Here is a 21989-nt window from a genome sequence, read left to right as displayed (position 1 = left end):
ATAAAATTCATACCATCTGACTAGCTTCTCTTTTTGAAAGATTCATGGTGATAAAACAGATTCTGGTTTGAAGGTTAACGATGTTTTATTCTGTATTTTTTCTTGCTTACAAATAATTAAGTCTTTAAATCTTTTAAAATTCTAATTATTGGAGCATGAAATCTATGTATGTATGATGTAAGTATGGTGTGTGAAAAATGACACGAATTTACTTGTCACCGGATTTTCAGACCTGCAGCTCAGAAATACTGAGATATTCTCAGAAATACTCAGAAACAGAAATATTGTTTTCATGCAAAACATTCACCTGTTTTGCTGTCTTGCTCTTTTCCTGAGATAAGAAATTATAATAATGATTTTGCTTTTAGAAACACATTTGCATAAATAATAAGCCTTAGAAAAGGGCACAGGAATAATTGAATTTAAATAGTTTTGATGATTAGACATTAAAAGTAGCAGCTAAAAAAACCACACAGCAAGCTACACAAAATAATACCTTTATTGGTTTTTTTAGGACTAGAGTTGTCCACAAGGACTCCCAAAGGAATATGAACTGATGAATTTCTCACTTGTGAGACAAATTATCTCAACTTTGTTTTACCTGAACAGACTTCACACTGGAAGGAGAATATTCATCTGGGCTTTTGTCCTTGAAGTAATGCAGCTGAAATCATCCAAGTGTTCCAGTGAGGCAGCAAGCTTTAACCTCTGTTCAGGCTTTTGAGTATCAGGGGAATGACTTCAGTGTAAAATATGAGTAGAGCAGTAATGATCTTTCAGAATCAGATGATGCCATTGTCAAGAAATCCCATTTCCAATATTATTTATAGTAATTCAGAAGACAGGGTAACGTGGAGGTGAAATTCCTGATGTGTAGACTGTGTATGGAAATGTGATGCCAGGAGCTGAGAACTGAGGAATATGGTGTGTCACTGTGGGAAAGTTTTCAAAAGAGTTAAAGAGGGAAGAAGTATTTAAAGGTGAGATTTAAAAAATGCATTGAAATAGAAGATTTTGAAGTTTGAATATGTCTGAAACATTTTTTGCACATCCAAGAGGATGCAAAAGTAAATTGTATCATTTTAAAAATAATTCCATGTAAATGCAATAAGAAATAATGCTACTGGAGTTTAATATCTATCAAAATGTAGACATGTAGCATAGTAATGAAAATCTCTGCTTTGGACATGATTGTAAAATCTCCACAGATTTCATTGCTCTCTAATCAAGTTAGGAATGCATACCATGAAAATTTATTTTATAATCAACAAAGCTTTGTACGTGATAAAGCTATGCATTAAGCATAATAAAGTAAAAGCTACAAAATTATATTCTTTCGCCTTTCAAATGCTTTTTAAAGCATCATATTCATTGCCTTAAGAAGAGCAAAGGAAATTGTGCACTGCAGGATGTACAGGAAGAAATCTGAACAAGGCAAATATCCTCCACATTCTAATGTTCATTGTCCATTCATGAGATCTTTTTTTTTTTTGGTTTAGTTTATATTTGTGTAGGTTGTATATATTTTTATTATCTTTTAAAACTTACGTTTTTTTGAAATAATTATTTTGTTATGTCTTCTGGGAAAGGGATGAGCAATTTAAATATTGCTTTTAAAAAGAAGTATTATGTGACATGTTTCTCCTTACATCACTTGTCTGAACTGTGGCACGATGCAGCCATCAGAAAACTTGGAGAACACACACATAATCTCCCCTCAGTATTTCAGTATATTTCCCCCCTGAAGGCAATTTGGTTATTTAAAGATGCTTAAAACATGACTGTGTTTGCCTTTTTGTCTGCACAACGGCTTCCTAATTGATTTTGTAATACATGCTCACAGGAAATTGTAGCTTTCAGGATGAAAACCAAGTCTGCCTTCAGCTGGTGACTTGGCACATCAAGTGCAAAGTGTCATAGGAAGTGCTGGCCAAGAGGAGCAGAAGGGCTTGGGAAATAGGAGGTGGAGCTGGAAGGATACACAGTGCAAAAGAGAGCAGGGAAGTTGGTATTGAAGGTTAAGAGGCAAGCAGTAACATGGGACCTTAAAATAAGGACAGTAAATTAAAGAGGCAGAAATGGATAGGCAATAAAATGAAGGGATACAGGAAAAGAGAGGCTGGAGAAGGAATGAGCTTTAGAAGCAGGGGGAAAAAATGAATTCTGTCAAGAACTTAATTATGAGGCAGGGTTTTGAAACATTGGTAGTATAGATTGAGGTAACTGGCTATGCCTTTCCTAGGGTTGAAAATGTTAAAATCAGATGGCAAAGTTGAACACAAACTGCAGCTATTCAGAGGAGCTCACATGGCATGTACCCAAGTCCCAAGGAGGTTTCTCAGCCTCCAGCATGGCCTGCAGCATATACTACATATATGGCACAATCACAGTGTGTGTTCCATTGGAATTTTCTAGGCTTCATTTCAAAAATTATTTGGAAGGTGGGGACAACTTAGTATTAATAAAGTGTTTGTTTTTCTATGTAAATTCTGCATTAATGTCATTTTTGAAATGCTGGCTATTATAATAACCTCAATGCACTTTTCTTACATTTTATGACTCTTGGCCTAGAGAAAGGAGTGGTATGTTTCTTTGCAAAAAAAAAAAAGAAAAAAACCCTCAAAAAACCAAAACCTAAAAAAACCCCAAAATACCTAAAAAAAAAAAAACCCAAAAATAGAATGGTCCAGATTTTTCTAGACAATCAGCAGAAAATGTAGTGCTGTCCTTCATGGTAGTAATTATCCTAGGAAATTAAGGAATACTAGGAGCAAACTTACTAATCTAAAAATGCCTGTTTTTTGTTCCTAGGTTCAGACATTGTCCAATGGTTAACGAAGAATTTATCTATAGAAGACCCAGGTAATTTCTCTTTTTTTCATGTCTGAAAGTTCTAATTTGTCTTTTACATGATTGGACCTGACTGTCTTCTGTTGCAGTGTGAATGGTCAGGCTACATTTGACAGTATAATTTAAATAGTAAAGCTGACAGCATCAAACCTTAGAAACTTTTTCTAAGATTACCATGATTCTGGTTATCAGTTTTATTGGAGCAGGTATTGGGAAAGAGGATGATGGAAAAAAAGAGAAATGATAGCTGCTTAAATCAGTAGAAAATTAGTTTTAAGTTCTACTCCATGAGGAATTTGCTCAGTGTCATGCTAGCTAGTTTGTTAAACATTTGCTGTTTTCTTAACAGATTTTTTCAATATATATATATATATATATATATATATATATATATACAATTAATAAAATATGCTCTTGTACTGTTTCCAAGAACTGCTTCCCTATTTTTCTGTTTGGGCACTGTTAAAACATCTTAAATGGAAACTGGACTGTAAATCAGTGTGGTGAGAAAGAACAGTTCATGGGTTGATCATCTGGGTTGGAATGTAGAAGTTAAGCTTTCCTCTGGAGCTCTGCCACAGGTTTCTTCTGTGGTCAGCAGCAAATGCAATTTGGGGCGTATCTGCTCTTTATTTTTCTGATTTTTCTGATTTGCTAAATGATCTGAAATTTTCCGTAAGGAATGATTTCTAGTAGAAAATGCTGAATTGCAGAAATAAAATATCCTATGGAAGTTTCTGTTATCTTTTTGTTCTTTGAAGCATGATAAAAAATACTTATTTTTCCTCTTTCTGTTTTAGACTTTTAAAACACTGTGGTTTTCTGTGGAATTCCACCAGAAAGTAAAATCACTGTATTTAAAATTGGGACTTGAATAATGAGCAGCTATTATAAAAACATAATTAGATATTTGGAAGTAGCCAATTCACAACTTATCAATATGTTACATGGAAGACTTCACTAATTACTTCCAACTTTATGTAACTTTACATAGTGTCATATGTTTGTTTTCTGAAGATAAACTGGAGGTTGCAGGAGACCTGTGTGTGACATTGTATTTCTCAGTTTTCAGCTATAAAACACTCACCTATTTATATATATCTAAGAATTTGAGAGATTGCCATTCTGTGTTTATTTGATATGGAAATCTTAACCATTATTTGTCAAACCAGAACTGCAGTATTGGGTTAGACTGTCATTCATTATCTGGCAGTTGCAAAATTTGGAATAGAAGAAACCTTAAACTAAGTGGAAAACATGATTCCTTCTGTTGACATCCAATTAAAATTAAATAAACACATAAACTACTAACATACGTAAGTAGACCACAGTAATTTAATTTAAATTGGGTTTTATTCTCAGATTGCATGGGTGGAAAAAACTATCCACAATGAGAAAAACATCATATGCATGCCAGTTTTAGTCCCAAGTCAGCTATCTGGAGCTGGCTGAGTACAAATTTTCAGAATTAAATCACCCTAAATGCTGCTTCTGTGCTCACAATTGCCTGACAGCAATGAACCTGACACATGATGAGCAAGAGCTATTCACATGACAAAGTTTGTGACCTTTTTATTCTAGTTCTAGACAAGGCAATCTGGAATTTCCTGTGGTAAAGCCCTAAATTTCTATGAACTGTTGACTCCTTTATTTGGGTTCCCAGTATCTTCTGTCCACTTTTCACCGATGTCTGTCTTTTAAAAATCCCCTCTAAGGTCCTCTTACAAAGCTTTTTTGAAGCTATGCAGTTTTGTGATGCAGAGATAAGTAATGCCTGTGTTTGCACTGAAAGTTATAATTTACACCTGATTCTGATACCAGCAACATACCTGTTAGAGCAACATAAAGTAGATCTTGGTTCACATAACCAAGAAAAAATTAAGGACTATTTGCACACCATCTACCAGTGTCGTGCATAACTCTTATGAGTGAGGCATCCAAGTTGTGATTTAAGGGGTGAGTAGACAAATTCACAGAATCATAGAACAGCCCAGGCTAGAAGGGACCTCTATACATCATCTGATCCAACCATTCATGGGAAAGGGAGTCTTAATGAGATACAGCCTGTCCCGTAGCATTTTTAAAACCTCCAGTTATGGATGCTCTACCAAGTCCCTGAGGAGGTTGTTCCAGTGATTGATTGCTCTTGGAAAAAATTATTTCTTCTTTGAAGATAAAATTTTACCATTGCTTCTTGTCGTATCTGTGTGGCTCCTTGAGAAGACACCCCTTTTTCTCACTGTGTCTGCCCTTTAAGTGCTGGAAAATGGTGATGAGGTACCTGCTTTATGGATAGTGGGACAGTATAAAGGTAGAAGAAGGTCTGATGGCATTTGCTCTCACTATGCTAATAAGTGTAAAACTATTATCTGAAAACAGCAATTTCAAGTAAAAAACAGTTATAAGTGTAAATTGCCAGTTGAAAAAGCCCTGCACATTTTTCATAAATGAAAAATAACTTCCTGTGGAAGATTTGAAAGATTTTGGCTTGCTGCAGTAAATCTCCATGAAGAAAATAAACTGGAGACGTAGGGTGGATTCTGCTAAGTTATACCAGATTTGAAGTTATTTGAAGTGTGGCAGAGTAGAGCTTGTGCCCAGAATAGCTGCGTGCAACATACAGTTGCTCTTATATTGTTTGCTTTTCAATATGTACTTTAAAATGTTTGTGTTCCAGCCTACAACTCATCTGTAAAATTTTAAGGAGCAAAACCGATCAAAGTTATTTTAAACGTGGGTGTTTAATTTGGTCATTAAAAAAGGTCTGATGTCAACCCAAAAAGAAGCAATTGAGTGAGTTTACAGAATTACAAGGGCTTGTGGTTTGGTGCTTAAACATGTGTTTGTTGAATTGACCATTAGAGGGTAAGTGCTGACTCTTCATTGATGGTGCCAATTACTCTTAATGTGGAAAATCTACTCTGTTTTTCTCCATTGTGTTGTTTTGTTTTTAAGTGATTAATTAGTGCTGTGAAATGTAGCAGATTGACCCCACTAGAAACTGATATCCTTTTAATTCTTAGGGGAAAAAAATATTACGAAGAGAGTAGATGACCTGATTTAAAGGTGTCAGCTGAAATTGCCAGGAGACTAATTCTGTACTTGGTTCTTGCACAGATTTCTTTGATGCCCTTTGGGCAGACTCTTGATCTCTCTATTCTTGAGCTTTCCAGCATGCTAATAGTAAATCATGCTGTTTTCTCTAAGGAGAAAAAACAGTGTCAATTTTCTATTATTTTCATAATGAAAATTTGTGTTCATCACAAACACACATTTTATCCTCATCATCAATAATTTGTTTGTCTAGGGGCCTCAGAAAGCACCTTGAAGGTTTGGTAATAGATTAAGTCATCATCCCCTTGTTCCTTTACAGTACCTTTACTCCTGACTGTTGCTTATTTAATTTACTTGTATTAATTTACTTTCAAAGCCAATTGAATTTGAAGACACTTCTTTATTGGGTGGGCACTCTCCCAGAGCCACAGTAGCTAATTTGTAACTGGATGCCCACCAGCAGCCATGTGAACTGTGGTCACTGATCCAGTGCAATAAAAAGGAGGATTCAGTAGCACAACATCTGTTTGTGTTTCTTCCACCTTTCCCTCCTTTGCTTTGTAGTAAAATCTCTTTCCAGCTGCTGTATTGATAACAACCTTGATAAAACACCAGACTTGCCCTAACGAGTTACAAGAAAAATCGAAGTGTTTTTATTCGAGTTTATGAAAAATTGTTACTTGCAAAACTTTTCAGGTCTAGGTTGTTTCTGCCCTTATCCCTATGCATATGAAGTAAAGTAGAAGCAAAGAGCAGGAGCCAGATGTTCTGAAAGATTGCCATTTGGGAGATGGTGCCAGAAAATTGTGAGCAAAAGAGAGGTTCTTCCAGAATTTGCTAATGGAGAAAAGAGCCTCTTATGAAAAGGAAGAAAGAAGGGAATTAAAAGGTCATGCTTATGTTTGCAGTCTGTGCCTTAATCAAAGTTGTGGAAATATAGGAAGAGTAGAGTGTATCTCATTTATCAGCTTAACCAAGAAGAAAAAAGAAGTTTCTAAAAGTAATTTACACTGCCTGCATACATACCATAACCCTCATACTAGGAACCTAGGAACACCAACAAATGTTCAACTTTTTCATATGTCTAATGAAAATTTAGGCACCATTTGTTCAGTGAGGCAAATCTCATGAACCTTCCTCAAGTCTTGTGTAAATAACTTTCTAACTTTCTTCTACTGGGTGAATTTGATCTGAGCTTGTCAGGTCCCGTAACATTTAAATGGAATAATGACTTTCATTTCAGATGAACAGAAATAAAGTAAAACTCAAATTCCACTTGGGAATAGAAAATGTCAAAATTTACAGACACTGCTTTAGTACCAAGAGTATTAATGTTGTGATACTCAAGCAAAATAAAAATGCATGGGTCAGTTTTCCTTTGGCTATCAGTGCCAGGGGTGGCACTTACCTATGTGTGGCAATCAGTGGGCTTCTAGTTACTGCTGGGGTTTCAGGACTTCAACTTGAAATGTTCGTGTATAGAGGTTATTTTATTTGCCCAAATCCTTTAGATAGATTTTGAAAATGGTGAGCTGAGGTATATTGCCTGTATTTCAGTTTTGACAAGATAAATCAGATTTAATGGATTTCATAGCTTCCCACTGAAGTTTCTTCCACTTCTGTAGAGTAAGTGGAATTATAGATATATAAAATATACACATTATAATCTGTTACACTTCGTGTAGCTCGCATGTGTTAGGATTGTTTCTTAAGAGCACAGCAGGCAGCAGAGCCAGCCTGGGATGTGTCCACTTTACATATATGCTGCTACTCTTTGAGCAGCCTCATTTCCACATTGTCACTCTTGAAGGTGATTGGCATGTTCCTAGGTTGGCCAGCTTATTTTCTCACTTGCAGATAGGTGGTAGGCTACATGGGTGTTCATTTGCAATTTTCTTTCAAAAGCAGTTATTTCTTCTGATGTGTTCAGTAGAGCGGGAGCTGATTAAAAATGAACAGCTTTTTACACTTGCAGGGAAGAAATTCGAGTTTATGACTGGTAGAGGTGCAAAGAGTTCATGGTATCAGCAAGAAATTGCTTCCTTTACATAGATAGATAGCTGAAAATATCACAGCTTATTACTATACTAAGTGTGTCTAAATAAAATCTCTTCTACCTGGTTGCCTTAAGGTTACATTATTTTACAAGATGCTATGTAAAATAATTAGTTTGTTTTCATCCTTGTAATTAACACACTGTGTTTGTAGTTAATAATTTTTATGTGTAAATATTGTAAACTCTGAAAATCCTTTTAGAAACCACTTATTAAAAAGTGAAAGATATTACTCTAAGGTGCTTATCAATATAATAGGTTATATTAACCAGGTACAAAATAGGTGTAGTCTAGAGACCTAATCCTATTTATCATATAAACAATTATATAAACTTTTGAATTACTTGTTAAGTACTAGTGAATTATTTGTATTTAATTTGTAAGCTAATGTCCATATTGAAATAATGGGTAAAGATCACAAGTATGGAATATGCTGCCTTTCGGCATCACTTGCTTTATATTTGCTGTAAAGAAAAACAAACAACAAAAAAGCTGATCACTGCTATTTGTATGACAAAATATACACATTCTGTACATACACACAATTCTGTACCATTGTTGCTGTAGCCAACCTCTTTGCTATTGCCAATAGCATACTAATTCCAAAGAGATCTCGTTTGGTTCTAATTAGGCTTTGAGCAACCTGGTATAGTGGGAGGTGTCCCTGCCCAAGAAGGCAGGGAGGTGGGAACCAGATCTTTAATGTCCAACCCAAACTGTTACATGATTCTGTGAATGATTTGACTATAACTTCTGTGTCAAAAACATTTCCTATATAAACCAGAACTCTATTGATGTTTGCTTACTAAAAAGAAACCTTCAAGCCACTTTTAAATTTCATTTTTCTTAATAGTAGCCCTGATTCCATGGCGATGTCTTTAAAGCTATTTATTTTTAATAAGATATAATACATGTCTTCAATATAAAAGTCCCCAAATTCTACTCAGAATGATTTTCAGTGGTAAGTGCAATACCTTCACATGACATCTGCTTCTTCCTCTCTTCTTATAACTATTGAAAATGAAAACACAGCCCTGTGGGAGGCTGGAGGTGTTATTAATTCTAAAAGAAAGCAGATGCTTTTGAAAATAGGATCAGGTTAACATGTACTTCAAGCTATATCTCAGGCTAAAACCCAAAATCTATTGTATAAGAAAGTATTTCATACCCAAATTTGTTTTAAAAATTTAAACAAACCAATGATCATGATTTTCTTTACAATTTGGTAGGCAGTATGGGCTTTATTTCCCCAAGGTCTCTGAGCGTCTTATTGAGTAGAGAGTGAGACAGAAATACTGACTTGAATAGAAAAAATTAATAGAGAAAAAAGTCTGAAGAAGCTTTCTTAGATAAAAAGTTTATGCTAAAATCATTGCCAGATCCAGGTCATAGAAACTGAAAAATTAGTAAGCATTAATTTAAAGTAACTTAATTGGAAAGAATTTAGGTGCTCTGTTGCACCAATTGAAGGAATCCATTTCATCCTTTCTGTTACAGAACAAATCAGGCTATTAGAAATCTAAGTTACACAATTGAAATCTTTACTCTTAAAGTTACCTTGAAGTACATAGCTTCATGACAAAGCTATATATAAGCTTCATGATAAAACTGGTATTGGCTTCTCCCCAGTGATTTATAAACTCTGGAAAGCTTAATAATGAGTTTTTAGAAACAAACCAAATTGGACAATTTTTGGACACCTAAATAAAATATTTGATATAATTTTTATTGAAGTGAATAGAATTTTTTTTCATGTTCTTCCTGATTCAAAAGCTCCCTCTGAAGCTTAGGGAGGGTACCAACTTTTAGAGGTTTAGGAGGAAGAACATTTAGTAATTCCCAATTCATACTGGCATAATTAATTAAAAGCAGCTAAATAATTGTCTAGAGACTTCATTAGCTTTCTGCTTCCTTGTTTCCCAGAGAACTGTGTTATACAGTAATGGAAAGTGCAAGCAGGTGGAAGTGAGATTTTAAAATATGGACAACTTAATTGAATAAAAATAGTTGAAATCCTATTTTGTCTTGCCAACAGTTTCTGCAGCTAATTATAGCCAAGTAAACAAAAATGTTTTGATATTTACATGTTGTATGTAGTTCATGACTGGAAAGTCTCCCCTCTCCTTTTTAAAGGTATACCTTGAACTATCTGAAGCACATGAAAACTTTTGCCTGTATGAAATAGATCAAAAGTAATTCAGCTATCCAAAATAACTTTTACCATTGTAATGATGCCTGACTGAGAATAAGCTAGAAGGGAAAAGGTATATTCAAGTTCCTCACCACACATCTAGAATATGTTCTGACATGCTGAAATTGTATCCAGAAAGAGCAATTAACCAGTAAATATGTTGGTTAATTATTGCAATTGCAATTTTAATATTAAAAGACACTCTGCAAACCAAAGATATTTAAGCATAATAGTGTGTGTGGTGTTTTTTTGGTTATTTCAATTAGCAAGGAGAAAAAATATTTTATGCAACAAGAATTAACAGAGGCAGCAATGTAGAAATTAGGTGTATTTTGTACAACAGAGTCAATAGGAACATAAGACAGGCAGTGCTGCAGTCTTATGTGGACCATGAGCTTTTTTTGGCAGAGGTCAGTCACAAGTGCTTAGGGGAAGGCTTACAAAATAGGAAAAAAATATCATAGCAGTCCCATGCTTTTTCTGCCCAGCTCCTGACAAGCTGAACCTTAGGGAATCTTCTGACCTGAAGGTGTTTCCAGCTTGAAATGACCAGAACTCTGCTTAGAATTTATGATGTGTGTTACGCTTTTTAATACTGATGTCTTCTGGTAGGTTTTCTATTGCTTTCTTAATTCATTATACTCTGATATTTGAGCAGATATTCTCACAGAAACAGATACAATTACTGCTTTGTCTTGAGCAGCAGCAGCAAATTTACAGCCCCCTACTAATCAGGTGAACTGGGGGGAGAAAGGGATCATATTTAAAATGTTTAGCAATTACCAAAATTGAATTCTATCTGCCTCTGTCTTGTCTAGTGACTGAGTACTCTGAAGTTCTACACCTCATGTCCCACTTTTTACTTCTTTACTAATCATGTACTTCCAGCAAATTTTGTTATATCGTCCTTCACACTCTTCTGTAGGTGGTTTAGGGTGACACTGGACAGTTCAGTATCTACTAAACATAGCTCCAGTAACTACCCCCTTCAGAGTGATAACTGATCCACTGTGCCTTACCTTTGTTGCTGTCTTTCTAGCAATTGCTTTCTCCATAGCTTCCTATCCCTGATCCACTTGATTCTTTTTGAAAACATTGTAGGGAATCATGCCAAGAGCCCCCTGGATATCCAAGATAATAAATTAGATTTTCATGAGCATATATGTGTACTAATTCTGCATAGGAATGTTCAAGAGTTGTGAGACCTTGAATCCACCAATAAAAACTCTGCTGTTCTTTCATTTTCGGTTGCATTAGTCTTTATTTTTTGCTAATTCTACCCTTTGTTACAGCTCCTGGCAGGTTGTCTGTATGGGTATCTTTTTTCCTCACATTTCCCCTGGTGTCTTTCTAAAACCTGAAGTCACGTTTTTCAGCATTTTTTTTCCTTGAGGATGAAGGGTGATTTAAATTCCAAATTGCACACAGTGGCTCACAGTTGGGCAATTTAGGATTTGACTTTCCTCAGAACACAGAGTGACCGTTATGTTGACCCAGCGAGATGCTTCTCTTCATTTTATCAATTTTTGAAGAAACCTTTGATAGTTTTTGCTGCTGCTGTTGTCATCAGTGCTATCTCTTCCTTCTACATTTAGATTCTGTCATTAGAGAAGAAATAGGTCATTCACTGAGAGCTCTTCTCTTTCTGTGGAAAAAAAAAGCCCTTATGGAAGGGTTTTCATTGAGCTATTTTTGCTAGTTTGCGCCTCTCAGTATTTCTACATTTTTAATAGCAGAGTTTATTTGGCTGAACTGACAGCTCTCAACAATTATTTTTGTAAATCCTGTGTAATGAGAAGTGAGCACTGGGGAGGGGGAGTTATGACAATAGAAACACGTGATTCAGACTCTTAAAATGGCATAAAATGGCAAATAAAAAGGAGTTTTGCAATATCTGGAAACATTTGGAAAGTTTACTTTCTCATCCTTCATTTTGATGTGGACAGTGAAATATACTTCACTTGCCAGTCAAAGAAATCAGTTGCAAATAATCAATAAAGTGAGCTCTCTAAAAGTGATCCTGTTTGTAATCACTAACTTGGTATTTTTCAGTATATGCATCCTAGATATAACTACTTGGTCACATGGGGAATCACATTCCTATGTTACTCTCTGGTAAGCTACCTCCAAATTATTTGTTGATACTTTCTTTGAATTTGACACTATTTTTCCCTAAGGTGTGTCTCAATGACACCAACTTACTTAGAAAGCTTTTAACTCCTGCTGGACTTTAAAAGCACAGCATTTTTCCCATTGAAAAAAATACATAATTTTCAGCATTTTATGCTCGTTTCCTGGAGGTATGAAAATTGTTATAATGAGGCTTGTATTCTTCTTTACTGTCTTGACTGCAGTGAAAAAGGCACCTGGTTTTCCAGCTGGTGTTCTGTGATTATGGTAGCAATGTATGACAATGACACAAAATAAATGGTTGATGTAGTAACAATTGATATCAAAACAGACTTTGAGACTAAAAAAGTGTCAGGATTCATCTTAACCAGCAGCAATCATAGCAACAGGTTAGTGCTGCCTATTGCTTACCCTCATCCAACTTCAGAAATTCCACATTAGCTGACATTCCTCTGATTCAATGGTGTTAAGTTCCTTTAAGAACCAATATTCCGTGCAGTGAAAAAGCCCCTTACTTGAAGCTTGGCAAGAAAGGGAGAAGCAGCAGCACTGTGCTGCATCCAGGGAAGGATTCAGCTGTACAGGACATCATGTCTGAGGGAACAGTGATGTAAAATACATTTCCTGGCAGATTCTTGCTTGCACAAATCCCTGGGTGTTGTGTGCTGTGGCGAATGTATCAAACAGTTCCCCACCAAATGTCTGCAGCCAAAGTTTGATCACACATCTGCATAAGCATCCACTGGAGGAGAAGAAATTAGGAAGATCTGGTCTACTAGGAGCAGCTGGCAAGCAGTATACAAGAAAACCTGAAATAATAGCATAATAATTCTACTACTGAGTAAAAGTAGCCTGTATTCAATATTTTGGGTCTTGTGCAGAAAATTGAAATTGTGGAACAACATTCCATCTGAGAGGATTTTCAAAATGAATGTATTTACAGTTCTGTATTTTTTTCTGTAAATATTTTTCTAGTTTGCCTGTAGAAGGTTTCCTCAAAAGGGTTCAGGTGGCTTTATATACTAGTGGAGAGTTTCATACTGGAGAAAAGAATGAGTGAAGTGTTAGGAAATACCTTTTAAGATAGGTTCAGACTATCATTAAGGAAAACAAGAAAAACTAATTTTTGATTTTCTGTATTTTTCCCTGAAGTAGCGTGGGAATCAGAGCCCAAACTAAAAATGTTGCAGTTTCAGAGGAAGTGCCAGTGGGAAAAACGGGAAGCTCATACTTCAAAGGAGTCTGGATTTCATCCTTCTGTCACTTCAAATTAAAGAGATGAGACATGTCAGTAATAAACCAGCAAAAAGTCTGTCATCTCTGCAAAATGGATAATAGAAATGCTTAGTAATAGTATAGAAATATATAGTAATAGTGAAATTAGAAGAAATGTTTTATAAATGCTGACTTGGGTCCCTGGGTAGAGAGCTAAACATCACTGCTGAAAGGCCTGATTGCTGGTGTGGTATTGGTAGGTACTTTAAAAAATTGAGAGAGGTGACATGGAAGCTAAATAAGGCAAGTTTAAATACTTTCAGGCCACTCTTCATCACCTCAGGCTGAATGAAGTGGTTATCTGGTGACCAAATTATGCTATGCTCTCTTTTCCCTGGTAGCTGAGTCTACCTGATGCTTACAGCTTGGGTGGATTTGTTCCACTCTGTTTAGCTGCTTGTTTCCAGTGTGCCAAACAAAGAAAATATTTCAGAAGTGAATTTACAGGACTGCTCAGTGCCAGCACCTCACTCAACAATTGTTTTTCTCATGAGATCTCAAGTTCAGCCCCTTTTATTTTTTGTCAACGTGAAAGCTATGCTGCTCATCTCAAATCATTGCATTTTGACATCTCAGGGGTCTGCCTATCAAGATGCAATTTTATTAAGAGAATAAAAGCCAAGCTGTAGTAGGAGGTAACAACATTTAGTATGTGAATCAGCTGAAATCCAGTGGGAAACAATCACGTAAAATATTTAACAGACCATGCTTAAAAACTTTCCAGGAGGAGTGTTTGTGTACTGCTAGTAATGAAATGCAACTCTTCTTTCTTTCTTTCTTTCTTTCAGGGACTAACATTTTTTCTCCCTTGTGATAATTTTTTTTTCCTTTCTCCTATGAGTGAAGAAAGATCACTCACTTTTGGTTGGTTGGTTTTTTTCTTTCAGGAAGTTGTAGGTCAGCTTCTCCTTTCATTCAGTCTTTCAAGATGCCACAACTTCCATTAATCTTTTCCGCATAAAATCATTCTAAATTTTATGATTTCCAGATTGTTAGACATTTAGGTCAGGTCCAGTTCACCCACATCCTATTGCCACGTATGGCAAGACTGGGAATGCATCCTCTGTTCTCAGATGTTTTTGTGAACATAGATGATGTTTCAGGTATGCACCATTGTCTGTAGGATATGTGCATAAGTGACACTGTTTCTAGATTATCTAAGACTGTAAGGAGGGCCAATACCATTCCTTGGAGCAGATGAGGATTCATGGCACATCTGTGTTAGATTTTCCCTCTTACCTGAGAGAACAATGTTCCTCCTGAGGCCTCTGGCCTGCTGATGGCATCAGCAGCCACTGTCTACCACACAGCACAAGAAAAATCCTTCTTATCTAGGTAAGCTGCTGTGGTCACACACAACTTGGTCTGTGATGGGTATCCTGGAATCAAGCATGAATCTCATTTTATTTAATGGTGTTTGAATAAATAGTGCATCTTCATTCACTGACTTTTTTTGCCCTCCCTGGAATGACTCTCACTGAGTGCTTCTCCCTTTGCAAATTTCAATCTTCAGATACAATAAGGGAGAGGTTTATTGTGATGTGAGTGTTCAAGCACTTTTCTAGCTTTTTTATTTTCACCTCTTTAAATGCCACAGTCAGGCCCAGAGAGTAAGTCTGTCCTATGTTTTCTGTGAGCTTGAGAAGCAGGTTGTATTTTATTACTTTAAGTTAAAGTTAATCCTTTGCAGCTTGTGTTCACACTGGCAATGAAATGACAGCAGAAGTGAAGTGAGTGTAAGTGATAACGTCTTGGCATTCAACACTTAAAATGAAAGTGTGCTTGTGAAGTTCTGACTCATTAATTCTCTTTCCAGACTTCTGTGTGGCTTAGCAGTACACTTTCAATCCTGTGATGTATTTTTGATTAGGCAAATAAACCAGAATACTAAGCATTTCATTCCTTGATGGAAAGGGATTTATTAATTTGTTTGACATTTTTTCATCAAAAAATATAGGGAAGACTTGCAAGTCTGGGTTTTTACTGTCACTTATATCATATGGCAATCTTAAGGACACAAGGTGCCCCAAGCCATAGGAGACCTTTCACCAGTACTGAGCTGAATGAAAGAACATAAAACAGTCTCTGAAAAAAAATCTGTTTTAAAGCAGAAGAGAATTGGGAAACCCCCTGTTTCCTTTTCCACAGTCCCTTGGACACTACTGCAAATAACTCTTGATGCTGCAAGACTGAACTGTCCTGGTATTATGCTATAAAGTATTTTATGCCTTTCAGAGTAAGCAGGGACATTACATCACCTGAAGCCTTGAGATGCATAAGGAATAGTGGAATCCATACTAATCACTGAAAACATCCTTTAATGGGGTTCAAAGCACAGAAACATTCTTACTTCAAATGAGAACAAGCAACATCCATCCTTTTTAATCCCTTCATGTGGATGTTACAATAAAAAATTTCTTCCACTGGTGCTTCCATACCCTTCAAACAATCATCGATCCATACAATAGTATGGATTACAAGGAGAGAACTGCACTATGTTTACAAAGAAACTAAAACTAAAGAACCAGGATATATTTGTCATTCTTTATATTTCGTGAGGTTTGCATTATCCCAAAGCATTGAAAATGTCTGACTCTCGTCTATAACAAAGTTTATTAAATGTGACAAGCATTTAATCCATTGAGATCACTCTCCTTGTAATGGCAGAGCAGATGGCCAGGCAATACTACTTCTCACAAAACTGATTGCTAATCAAGCTATGTACATGTGCTGTTCACTTCACCCACTCAGCTAAATAAAGTTCAAGAGCAGAATGAACCATGGAATTTTAAGCTGCTTCTGAGCTTTTAGCCCAGCAATAGCTTGCACATTAAGAATCAAAACTACACCCACAGCAACATTTTGAATTTATATAAAATATTTTATGTCCTGTTGAAATGCAACAGGCTCATAAAGTCATATTTCTGTTTTTCACCTGAGGCATTTCTTTTCCATTAGCTGCTACAGCTTACAACTCCTGCAGGACAGTGGTTTGGATAAATTTGTTTCTTGAATATGCTGTTCCACTTTTCAGCAGTATCACTGCTAGAAATTATACCTGGAGCCTCAGTTCAGGTAATTGATGTCTTTAAAACAAGCAGTCAAAAGCAGAGGAAGCTGAAGTCTCTTCTACTCTCTTCTACCAGTTATTACTTCATGAGCTTTGTTTCCCTCAGATTCTTTGTGTTGTGTCTCTGGCTCCAGTTTTTATTCCTCATAGAGCTGTCGACTGCAATTTGAATTATGACTTCTCAGTGAGGCTATCTGGATGTCACCGGGAATGTAGCTTACATTGCATATTCTTACACACAGTGGCTGAAGATTAGGAAATAGTTGTGTAGTTATCACATTTCTGTGAGCATTTGTCATCTAAAAAATCCAATGTTATCTTGCTTTTATTCTATGCTCCTCCAATTTTTGTTCTTTTAAATTTGTACTCTAAATACATATAAGCATTACTCTTCCTACCTAGTAACCTTTATATTTAAAAATATTTTTTCAGATTCCTTGTATCTTTTTTACAAATGTACTTTGTAGAAGTGTTTTTGTTCTTAATCTCCATCTGCCATTCCTCCGGGTGAAATGTGCTGCTCTAAGTGAAAATTCCCTAACTTCTATTGCAGGAGTAGCTGGGGGATGCAGAAGATGTCTGAAGTGAACTTCTAGGTACTTAGGCATGTAGAACTAATCTGCTTCCAGCTACATTTTCCTGTTTAAGCTCATGGCTTTGTTTCCTAAATCCTACTGTTTGACTTCATTGGCTTCTTACAGTATTTTATTTACCAGCCTGATTTTAGCAAATTGAGATGTCTAGCAAAATGTTGTCTTGAGTCTGTTATACACTGGACAACTTCTTGCTTCAGATGAGAAACATCCTCAGATCTGAGCGTTCTTTCTGTGTGTAAATCCTACTGCTGTGCAGAGAACAGCAGCTTTGGTTCCCTACCAGTCTGGTGGGAGGCAGGGTTACAGTTTTGTGGGCATTATTCACTGATTACAATTTTGTGGACGTTTTTCACTTGTTTAAGCTGTATTTGATTTATATGTTATTCAATCTCTTTGCAAAGATTAGTCATAATGCTTTGGGTTTGCAGTTGCCCCATTGTCAGACGATACCAAAGGAGAGGATTTTAGGCTTTTAAGCAATGTCTTTATTCTTGTACCTTGAACATTCCCAAGTGTGAGCTACAGTAAATTCTAGGTTCTTATTATAAAGGTGTATTTGTGCATTTACAGTTACGCAATGGTGGAATAAGCTGATGTATTCATAACCATAAATAAAAGATAAAATTGTCTATTAGCTGAATAGACAGTTCCTTTCCTTTCCTTTCTTGAGGAAAAAAAAGAGATTTGACAAACTTATGTGTCCCTATCAACTCTTAATTACTTAAGGGACAGAGAGATACCTTAACCTTGAGTTAGTTTAGGTTCACCCTAGCTGAAATAGGTTGCTTGAGGTGAGAGTAAAACCCCTTCAGTCTCTGCACATAACTGAAGAAGAGACATAGGCTCCTATTGGGAATGATTCAGAACTTAAATAACCTTAAATATCCATAATTGCCTCCTGGAGAAGGCCAGGTGGCTCTTTCCATTTTTTTGCATAGAGAACTAGTAGTGCCTGTACACTTGTGTGTATGACTCAGTGGTCACGGAGAGAAATACAAGCTCTTAATCCTACTGTAACCAGCCTTGCCAGGATTATGCACTGCTCTGGCAGGAGATTTCACAAAATTTTGTTCTCTGTCTACAAGCCCTTTTTTCTGCTCCTTGTTCCACTTATGCTTGACCTATCTAGAGTCACAGATCTGTATATAATTCAGGCTGAGAAGAACCTCATGAGGCCTCTAGTCCAACCCCTTGTTCAAAGTGAGTCAACTGTAAGGTCAAACATGTTGCCCAGGTCTTTATCCATTCAGGTTGTGAAGGGCTTCAGGGATGCACAGCATCTCTGGGCAGCCTGTTCTGCTGCTTGGCTGAAGCAAGAACTATCACTGGTTTAGTTTATCACCATTTTAATTTTTATTGCTCTGCAACTCCATAAAGATCTTGGCTCCATCATTCAATAATCTCCATTTAGGCATATAAAGGGTGCTATTAGGCACCCCCAAAACCTTCTTTTTCTTAGTCTGAGCTGGCCCAGCTCTCCCAGATTCAGGGTGTGTTCTCTGTCCCCAGCCATTTTGTTGATCCTCTACTGGACTCATTTAGGTTTCTTCCCATCTTTCTGGTACTGAAGTGGATATATTATTTGCAACTGGACATAGTAATTTGGATATGGTCTAAAGACTTCTGGGTAAAGGGAGAATAATGTGAGCTTCTTACACACTTGAAAAATTTCACAATTCTGGAAGAAGATGTGACAAATCTGGAGCCTATTTAGTTTCTGTTAAATCTGAAGAGAGTGTGCTCTTGTCTGTGTCAGATCTCCCTGGAAAGCCTTGTCACCCTTATGCAAGAAATCCTTTCTTTAAAAAATGTCTGCATTTTTTTTCCTCTGTTTTTCTCTTGTCCCACAAAGATACAAAATACCTGAAAAAATAAATTTTTTTGAATTTTCAATAAGTTGCAGTATGAAGATCTTGCTGTTTCTATCTTTCTTCCCTTTGTCTATTTCTTCCTCCCCTTCCCCACTTCCCCCTACTCCTTAGGTGTCCAATATGGCCTTTTTATTGATCTTTTTCTCTTCCCTAACATTGTCCTGCAGCAGTCTTGTCCTCTCTAGCACCACCTCTGTAACTGGTGGCTTTGTTATACAGCTCAAAACCCCTATGCTCCTTTCCAGGGCTGTTATACTGAAAACATTGCTACCCAGTGACAGGACTAGGGTCAATGGGCACAAGCTGAAACACAACACATTCCCTCTGAACATCAGGAAACACCTTTTTTTTTTTTTTTTTTTTTTTTTTTTTTTCAATGAAGGTGACTGCAAACTGGCACAGGTTGCTCAGAGAGGTTGCTGGGTCTTTCTGTTTGGAGATACTCAAAAAACATCTTGACACAGTCCTGGGCAACTGACTCTAGGGGTCTGTGCTTGAACAGGGGATCATTTGACCTCCAGAGGTCCTTTCCAACCTCAGATGTTCTGTGAACCTTTGTTCTTTTCTCAGTAATGAGAAACTTTTAAGAAAAATCTCTGTCCTTTACTGCAGTGCTGATAAGGCTAGTGAGGGAGTTATCATGCAATTGGAATCAACTCTTTTAACATCATGTAATCTGAAACTGTTCTGAAGTGGAAAAGCAGGGTCCACCATCAGGGTAAAAAGGATTGCTGTTTTCAGCTTCAAAACAAGTGAGTGAACATTGCAGTAGCTACCTGCTAATGCTCATCTAAGCAGTGGAACTGCATCTACAAATGGGACATCTAAGAGCTATTCGTGAGGGAGAGTAAAGAGCAGTTTTTTGGTTTCATCATTATATTACATAGTAAAAGACAGTGCTTTCATGATAGCAGGACATTGACTGAGAGTCAAGTGGTTATAGCAAGAGATAAGGTGAATCTGAACAAGAAACTCAACTGCTGAATAGAATTTTGTTTAATTTTTTAAATTTATCTGTCTTTTATTCTTTAAACAGTGGAAGCTCTACATTTGGGAACACTGATGGCAGCACATGGCTATTTCTTTCCAATCTCAGACCACGTTCTAACACTAAAGGATGATGGCACCTTTTATCGATTCCAGGTAAATGTCTTCAATATCTTCTTGACTTGCACAAATGGAGACTGATATTAAAGGCCTTACAGAAAGGCTCATAGCAAATTTTAACCATACTTTTTGTCTTGTGCAACCTAGTAAATGGTGTCAATTCCCCTTAAAGTAAAAAATGGATGAAGGATTTTACTTTGAAATTGTCAGTAAAGTGTTAGGATGACAGCATCCATTTGATCCCTAGAAAAAGAATGAAAATTGTAAGTATGGAAGTATCTCTCATGGAAGAAATTGATCTAGTATTTGTGGAATATAGCAAAGGAAGTGGAACTATCATATTGGCTCTTATTAATAACATAGTCATCATTTGGAAAAGCTGAGATATTTTATTTATAGAGCCTATAGCAGAAATAGGGAGAGTAATATTTATATTCTTTCTTATGTGAGGATTTCCTTATTGGTGAGAGTAGAATTGAAGTAGTGTGTATCCTTCAAACAAGTGCAGGCCCATTTCTGCATTGATGTCAGTCCCTTTGCATACAAAAACCATGGAGATGCTTCATAACAAGCTGGAAGGATGTTTGTGTGTATATATATATATATGTATAACTACATGTATATTATTCAGATACCTACACAGTTATATTTTCTTATATTTCAAACTAAGGGCTTGGGAAACAGGAGTGTTGCTTTTCTAATAAAGAGGCTGGAAGTCTGCAGAGCAATACCACCTCTGATTTGAAACCAGTATGATTGCACAGTATCTGATTATGTATCCTAGAGGAGGAATTAACTTTGCTTGCCATGTGCCACCTTTGGCAATGGTGTTTGTGTTCTGTAGTGCTCTTCCTATTAGGTGGTCTTCCTCGTAGGTATCACCAACAGCTGCTCCATAATCTTGCCTGGCTATCTGGTGCTTTGAAATGATAAAATATTTACCATGATGAAACTGATAATATGAATGCCATAAAGCTGTCCTTTAGTTGTATCTGTGTTAAATACTTAAGAAAAACAACATCTGGCAGAACAAAATCTCTTGTCTGTAAGATATTTAAGTTGAAGCTTTGCCTTAAACATTGTTTAAATAAGAACAATACTTCAAGAATATAAGTAATACTGAGATTATGGTTTTTAAAATGGAGAAGCTTGATACATTAGAGATCAATCATAGTCTAAAGCATTGTATTAGATTAATTGATATAGTGTGTTAATCAATATTTTGACTTGAGTTTTGTAGATCTACATAAGGGAAGAGAAAAGTTCACAGTGCTGGACCTAAAACAAAACCTTAGAGTGAATATAATTAAATATCTACAGCATGGTCTGGCAACGAAGAGAATACAGTATTATAAAATTTTCATATGTAGATCCTTTGGGTCATACAGAGCAAAAAAACCTGTCCTTCAGCAGAACACTAAGTTACATGTGTATATGGGAAATACAAACAGCAGTCTCTCCAGGCATCTTCCCCCAGATCTGCAGTTACTTTTGATCTTAGAGACAGGATTTGAAGGAATAGGTTTTCTTCTCATAGTGGTTCATCCTCCTTGGTGTTTATTTAAAGAAGAGAGAGATGGCACGTGGGTGACTGGGCTTACAGCTGATGGAGTCATGAAGGAAAATGGAAAGTTAAAATAATCATAATGTGTTTTATGGTCCAGTTCTTGGCTTGTCTCTGGATAAGCAGCAGCCAGAAAGACAAAATATCTGAAAATTTCATTTTGAAGAGAGTAGGATTTACATATAGGAATGCTGGTCATTTAATTCTACCTAGCTGCTGGCCTGCTG

At 36.4% G+C, this 21989-nt stretch overlaps 1 protein-coding gene across 10 annotated transcripts in view; it reads left to right on the top strand.

Annotated features, from left to right (window-relative positions):
* The window catches only part of RGS7 (regulator of G protein signaling 7), a 219564-nt gene that overhangs the window by 121085 nt on the left and 76490 nt on the right, over positions 1-21989 (top strand). For all 10 annotated transcript variants that reach the window (XR_011724920.1, XR_011724921.1, XM_071739083.1 and 7 more), the window contains 2 exons: positions 2812-2862; positions 20128-20234. Coding sequence is in view for 8 of the 10 variants with exons in the window: in XM_071739083.1 (XP_071595184.1) it covers positions 2812-2862; positions 20128-20234 (158 nt within the window). In the remaining 2 variants the exon portion in view is untranslated. The remainder of the gene's footprint in view (positions 1-2811; positions 2863-20127; positions 20235-21989) is intronic.

This window comes from Heliangelus exortis, chromosome 3, assembly GCF_036169615.1.
Source record: "Heliangelus exortis chromosome 3, bHelExo1.hap1, whole genome shotgun sequence".
Classification (NCBI taxonomy): Eukaryota; Metazoa; Chordata; class Aves; order Apodiformes; family Trochilidae; genus Heliangelus; species Heliangelus exortis.
This window is presented reverse-complemented; position numbering and strand designations above follow the sequence as displayed.